This window comes from Bison bison, unplaced genomic scaffold (genome assembly GCF_000754665.1).
Source record: "Bison bison bison isolate TAMUID 2011002044 unplaced genomic scaffold, Bison_UMD1.0 scf7180017864135, whole genome shotgun sequence".
NCBI lineage: Eukaryota > Metazoa > Chordata > Mammalia > Artiodactyla > Bovidae > Bison > Bison bison.
Window position 1 is genome coordinate 1236540 of NW_011494707.1, and position 7733 is coordinate 1244272.

At 36.9% G+C, this 7733-nt stretch overlaps 1 protein-coding gene across 1 annotated transcript; it reads right to left on the reverse strand.

Annotated features, from left to right (window-relative positions):
• Window positions 1-296: 296 nt before the first annotated feature.
• Window positions 297-958, reverse strand: ARL14 (ADP-ribosylation factor-like 14). Its single transcript, XM_010839839.1, has one exon. It carries the CDS (start codon window positions 873-875, stop codon window positions 297-299), a length of 579 nt encoding a protein of 192 aa, XP_010838141.1. The 5' UTR covers window positions 876-958.
• Between the last annotated feature and the right edge of the window lie 6775 nt (window positions 959-7733).

The following is a 7733-nucleotide window of genomic DNA, read 5'->3' on the forward strand; positions in this document are numbered from 1 at the left end:
TAGTTACATAAAAATAATAAGGCAAGATTTTATTTGTTCCCAAATATGATTATTTGGAATCATCAAACATGCACAAAATTGTAACATTTTCATTCACAATTATCATTACCACATAGTTTGCTAAAGTGCTTGGCCCAAAATAACAATTTTCTAGATATTATTCTGAGTTTAATGGAATTTAGGTGAAATAACATTTCAGGAAAAGTTTGTCAACTTGACAATTTGCTTTTCTTATTTGGCCTGGGAAAAAAAATTACCCTTTCAACTTCATCAGCATCTGTTCCTCCACTTGGACCTCAGTGCTGCTTGAAGAATGCTAAAGTGTCTCCTCTTGATTTCATGTGGCTTTTCACAAATCCAGTTAACTTCTGGAACCCCTCCATTAGCCCGTCCCCAGTGACGGCACAGCAGGGCTGCACGCACCAGTTCCGGTCACTGCAGAGTTGCTTCACTTTGAACATCCTGGTGATGTCCTCGGCACTTAGAGCTCCAGGCATATCTTGTTTGTTGGCTAACAGGACCACAGGCACATTTTTAATGTACTCATTCTTCAAGATGTGCTCAAACTCTTTCCTGGAGTCTTCAAGTCGCTGTGTGTCTGTACTGTCCACAACATACACTAGCCCATCAGTGTTCTCACAGTAGAGGCCCCATGTGGCTCTCATTTTCTCTTGTCCTCCAACGTCCCAGACCGTGAGCGAGACACCTTTTGCCAACTCAATCATCTCCACATTGAAACCTACTGTTGGGATAGTCACAATATCCTTATCAAGCTTCAATTTGTAAAGGAGAGTAGACTTCCCAGCAGAGTCAAGTCCCAGAAGAAGAATTCGGGCTTGCTTGGCTTTAGGCTTTTTAGAATTCAACAGACCCATTTTAGGCTTTTTAAATTTTTCTTTAAAGATCTTTTCTTATGGCCGGAGCCAGTTTCCTTTCCAGGTCCTGCGTGAAAATGTTAAGAAAGAAGAGAGCAAAGGCTTCACGATATAGTCTTAGAATAGGAACTTACATGCATTTATGTTGTAGCTTATCGACTTGATTATGGGCAAACAATGTTTTATTTGCAGTCCCAGCCAATCCTGAGGAATCTACGGTGTGAGTAACCAGCCAGTGTCATAGAAGCTCAAAGGGGAAATTCTTTGTGAGTGAGTAGGACTTAGGAGGGGCCTGCCTGTGTGACACTGCAGCTTGTTCTCCTCCCAATGTTGGGAAGCTAGGGAAATCAAAGATTTGGACAGAACATGGTTTTGGTAGCAGGATAAAAACTTAAATGTACAAGTGGTTTGTAGCAGTTCTCTAGTTGCTTGACTGTTTATCTTACCCCAGTTGTAAATAAATAACCAGACTTTTGAAGTCATGAAGGGAGAGTTTATCTCACACTGCCTTGAGCAGTATCTTTAGTACTTTCCAGATTACTCAATAAGAAACCTTAAACCACCCAAAGTTACCTGAACCTTACTCCCATAATCATATAGAGAATCACTTCTTTAATCTTCTTGGTAGGAAATTTACATTATTCACAAGACCAGATTTATAGGAGAGGGAAGTTTGTAACACAAACAGTTTAAAAATTAAGCAGTCCAATTAAAGGTGGCAAATTGAATACATGTATTTATCTCCTCTCCTTCTCAAGACTCCACCAAAATGATGGTAAAAGAGTAAAAAGAAAATATAAACTCACACCAAGAGCAGCAGAGTCCATTGGAGGATGAGAGATTTCCACATCTCTCTGGAAGGTGAAATGTAGACAGAAGATGAATAGTAACTGATGCAGCAGGATAAAGCCGAGGCTTAGCGGGCTGATGCAGAGGATACAGAGGGAAGGGGCGAAATGCATGACGGAAAACAGAGGGTTAACTAAAAGTCTGAATAAGGAACAGAAAACACACAAACACACACCCCTCTGCTGGGTGACCATTCAGAATGAAATGTTACTCCCTAGGCCAAAAACAGAAAGGCTTTTCTACAGAAATTGTATGATGTCAGAGAATAGACCTTTATGTTTTGACAGTTGGGAGTTTCCACATCCTAATACCTAACTCAAAATTTAATTAACCTATAGCCAATCTGGCAATTGCATGTACACGGAGGTACCAGTCAGCCTTCAGTGCACAGAGGTTTTCATACTTAATGTAACATGTCTTCAAATGAGAGAAAGACCAAAATAAAAGTAAGAAGGTTTTAAGAAAGCTTTAACAGAGGTAATGCAGGGAACAGAAGAAAATTTTCAATGAAAATTCTAATATTCAATGAAAGTTCTAATATTTCAATGAAAAAAAAAGGGAAAGTGTTAACCACTCAGTTGCATCCAACTCTTTGTGATCCCATGGACTGTAGCCCACTAAGCTCCCTGTTCATGGGATTTTCCAGGCATGAATATTAGAGTGGATTTCCATTCCCTCCTCCAGGGAATCTTCTCGATCCAGGGACCGAACCCAGGTCTCTTGCGTTGCAGGAGAATACTTCACCATCTGAGCCAGTATTTCCATAGAAATTTGCAAAAGTATTGTATCCATAAAACAAGAAATGGATGTTATTTAAAAGGCTACTCAAAAAACAAAAACAGAACTCTTGGAAATTAAGAACATGGTTTCCAAAATTTTAAAAGATCAATAATAGGTTAGAAGAAAACCTTTTAAAAAATAGAAGGTAAAAAGTATGAAAGAAAAGATGAGATGTAGAAAATCAATCCAGAAGTTTCAAAGTCTGACTTTTAGGACTTTATTCCAAAAGGAACAGAAAACATGCAAAGAGGAAATTATCAAAGAAAAAATAGTCATATTATTTGCTATTATTTGCATATTATAAGCTAAAGAATAAGCTTTCCAGGTTGAAAGGCTTCCCTCAATGCCTTTTAAAAGAACAGTACTAAGGCATAGGGCTTCCCCAGTGGCTCAGTGGTAAAGAATCTGCCTGTGATGTAGAAGACGCAGGAGATGTGGGCTCAATCCCTAGGTAAGGAAGATCCCCTGGGGGAAGAAATGGCAACCCACTCCAGTATTCTTGCCTGGAGAATCCCATGGACAGAGGATCCTGGCAGGCTACAGTCCATAGCATTGCAAAGAGTCTGACACGACTGAAGTGAGTGAGCACGCTCTCACATACTAAGGCATATAATATACATGTTTTGTTTTCATTAAAACTAAAATTTTATTTTTTAATTAAGTAGACTATTCTAGGTGTAGAAAATGCACTTGTGATGAAATTAAACTTTTAAAAAACTATTAAATTCTTAACTAACTCACTGTATCTCTGAAACCACAGGTATTATTTTCATTCATTTATTCATCCATCCATCCATTTTTTCAACAAATGTATATATTGATTGCCTACTGTGTGAACTACGATGTGCTAGATTTCAGGGAGGACACAAAGATAAATTAGACCTGCCCTTAGGTGGCTTTCTATGGGGAAAAAGTTAAAAGATGTGAATAAAAATAATAATGCAAAGTTTTTAAAAATGCCAATGCTATTAGAAGAGGAAAGCTAATATATTCTGGAAATTCAAAGATTACTTCAGGATGGAAGGCATTAGGGAAATCACTGTAGAGAAGGTTCAACCTCACACCAGGCCTCCTAGAGATGGTGTAGGAGAAGTATATTAAAGAGATGGTCTGTATGAGCAAAGTCTCAGAAATGGGAAAACATAGGATGTATATGGAAAAACAACAGGATGCAAGCATGCATGTATAGTGTTTTTGTTCCTAAAACATGTTTAACTATCATGAGAAAACCATCAGACAAATCTAGACTGTAGGACATGCTACAAAAAAACACACCTGGAGTTCAAAATACCTCTGTGTCATGAAAGACAGAAAAAAAAAAAAAAAAAAGGAGCAGAAGAATGATCTAAATTAAGATACACTTAAGATACATGACCCCTAAATGCATTGTGTGATCTTTGATTTGATCCTTTGTCCAAAAAAACTATTATTATTATAATTGGGGGCATTTGATGATGACTATCCTTCATATATTATTATATCTATAAATTGTGTATTAGATGTTGTTATCAGTGTTAAATTTCTTGAGAGAAATGATGATATTGTGGTTATGCAAGAGGATGTCCTTGTTCTAAAGAGATACATGCCAATGTACTTAGGGATGATACCAGCAAGTTAATTTCAACTGGCTCAGCACACACAAGCACGTACACACACGGAGAAGAAATAGGGCAAAAATCAGTAACTGGTAGTTGAGGTGAGGAGTTTTTGGTGTTCATTATACTATTTTAAAACTCTCCTTTAGTTTTGAAAATCAAAATAATATGTAGGAAAAAAAGAATATAATTGAAATAAGCTAATCAAATAAGGCTGCAGTCTGCAGTAATGTAAAGAATAATTCAGCTTACACATGTGGTCAGACCGTATTTCCCAAGATGAATTTAAGGACTCTGCAGTACCAGCTCGCCTCCATCTCTGTACTTTCAATAAATTAAATTTTAAAAGAAAAAATGTAACACATATTTCATATTAAACTTGATATGTTCCTTATGAGATCTGATGTTAGTACTGGGGTAAAACTTTTATTTTTGCCTATAATGAGGATAATCATACATAAATGCCTTTACTCTGTTTCCCATTTAACCAATTGTACCTTATTTTCAGGGTAGTCAACCTGATGAGGGGTTAAATTCTGGATGAATATTATATCCAAATGAAAATACAATTTTTGTAAAAGGAAGTAATTTCTTTCTCAATGTTAATTTTCATGAAAAATTCTACAAATGTTTCAACAGTCTTTCCTACTGTCCTACAACACTTAAGGATTCATTTGTCCTGGCCAAACCTGACGAAAGGCAAGGTATTTGTTTTCTGTGAATCATTCTGAGGTTGTGCAAATAAAGATAGGATTGCAAGAGTGTTACTCGCAAGCTCTGTTGTATCACCAAGAAATTTGTTTTAAAATTCAGGAATGAAGGAAACTTTTAAAAAAATTTCTTGCTGTGGAGATGGGAGGTCTGACTTTAGAAACTCGACCATGTACTGACCAAGTGAACATAATAGAAGCTCATCTCTTAGAAGACAGTGGCAGCTTATTCTATTAACTTTATTTTTTACAGATAAAGAAGAATTGGGATGTGGTTGTGTGACTTGCTTAGTTTATGCAGACTTGGAACATCCCTAGTTTTCTTGTGATGACTTTTTGTTCGGTCTTTTTAAAAACGAACTTTTGGAAAACTGAATTATAGCATACAGATAGAAATATGCAAAAATCATAAACCTACAGCTCAATGAGTCACAAATTGAAAACATCCATATATCTACCAGTGAGACCAGGCTTAAATTTTAATTTTCCATTTTCATTGCAAGTAAAAAGTCCAGACCTCAAGCATTTCTGTACTGAGCTGTCAAAAATATGCTCTGTTCTCAAAAAGGTGTCATGCGAACAACAGGTATTTATTATCCCAGTTGAGATTCTTTGATGCTGCAAAAAAATGATATTCCAACCATGAAACTCTTCCAAGTGCCATTTTCTCCAGGAAAGAACCCGCCCTTACATTCACATCACCAAAGGAGGAGAGCTTTTCTCTCATATGGGCAGACCACTGGATCTGAGCTCATATCCAGCCCCTGGCACTTACTAAGTGCTGAATGATGACAAAAACAGGGGTGTTGTGATAGTTTATTATATTACATTTTATAAATGTGAAAACATATCATAGAACATGGCACATGGTTGATGAAATTTTCTTCCTCTCCTCTGACAAGTTTTGTTTATCAGCTAACATTTTAAAAGACCTGCAATCCTTGCTTATCATGATAGTCATTTCATGATGTATGTTAAGTCAAATCATTATGCTGTACACCTTAAACTTATACAGTGCTATAGGTCAGTTATAGCTCAGTAAAACTGGAAGGAAAAAAAAAATCTGCAACTTTTAACCTTTTCCAGACAAGGAACAAGTTCAGAGTCCTATCAGAGTACTGTATTCCCTTGGCAGAATAAAACACTGTGTGCTGAACCCCTTCCCCAGCACCCCAACATTGTTATCCCGCTTTCCAAATAAGATGAAAATGAACAAGGGTGCAATCCAACGCCACTGAAATGAGCAGAGGGACAGTCTGAGGGCTGTGTCTGGAACTAGGGAGAGGCAGTCACTCTTCACCTTGATAAAGATGGGCATTTATACAAGAACAGATGACTCAGATATCTTTGGCCCCAGCTACATGTGAAGCTCTCAGTATCCTCTGAATGTCTGCCCAGCTAGCAGCAAGGGGAACCCGAAGAACTGGGCCATGCAACCTGACCACCATGAACCGAATTGACTCCCTTTTCATGTCAATCATCCAAATCATAGGTTTGCATAGGTCAGCAAATTCTTTTAAAAATTATTTTAAGATCCCCATTCTTTATAGCCACTCATTTCTCTTCAAACGCACAATCTGTGATTATTCATTCAATATTTATTGGGCACACACAAAATGGCAAGCACTGTATATCTGCTACAAACAGAATAAGTGAGACTTTACCCTTTAAGAAGCAACTGAGTATTGAACTATTTTTTAAAATATTTTAAAAAAATACTCTATGATCAACCTTGCTATTTATAAAATATTTTATTTTAAAAACAATATTAAAATGTTTAAAAATCATCTGAAACATTTACAAATCTAATTATGAATTTACTTTTATTTTCTATCTTTGTTTATATATATATATAATTTAATCGTGATACACTTTATTCATCAAACTTATATTGAGAACATAATATATCTAGATTTAATACAAGATGTTAGCAATACATACAGTTCAATCAAAACAGTCTCCATTTTCAAGTAGTCTAATGAAGAAGATAAATATGTGGTGTGAATATTGTTATAAATAAGGTAATAGAACCTTAAGGAAGCACAGGAGCCATCAAAAAGAAGGGTGAAATAGCGCATTGTGTCCAGGGAACTGGAAGCAGTTCTTAACTGGAGCTGAGAAGTGTGAGGGCAGTAGAATGAGGGGAGAGGGTCTGCAGGTCAGTGTCAAGCACTGTGGCTCAAGCTTGGGGCACCCACATCATTTATCATCCACACTTGGACAGTTTTGAAAGTGGAAGTGTTGCCAATAATGAAGATTCCAGAAAACTGGTGTAAACAAAGATAACCTTTGAATAACTGAACTGTATGATCTTGCCCAGCTTCATGAGAGGACACTGGAGTCAGCTTCAGGATAAAAAATCAGAGGGCCAGGTCTGCATAGCTGCTTCTCACATACTTCTACTGACATTCACTGACATTCTCCTTTCCAGTCTTTCTAGAGAATAAACTAAGAAATCAGAGTTGTACACTAGAAGAAGCTGAATCCTAATCTGTCAATGAGGGAAACCAAATTGGGAAACCTACGTCATGCAGCAGAATCAGTCCTTAAAGACTCAGAAATAGACAGAATCAAGCCAGAAACTGGGCTAAGGGAAGATAATTAAAACAAAATGCTGAGGCCTTGTCAGTACAAGTGGGGGTAAAATACAGGACACCAGATAAGTGTGAATTGCAAATGAACAATGAAGAACTTTTTAGTGTAAGTATGTTCCAAATATTAAATGGGCTATGCCTAAAATAAAGGAGCATTCATTGCTTATCTTAAATTCAAATTTAATTGGTTGTTGTTTATTTTTATTTGCTGAATATAGCAACCTTACTTGGGATGGACACAGACCCCAGGAATGCTTCTCTACAAAGGAAAGAGAGAGGTGTAGAGAAGACAAATACTGGCTTCTCCCCTGTCCCTGCCGTGTGAGTTTC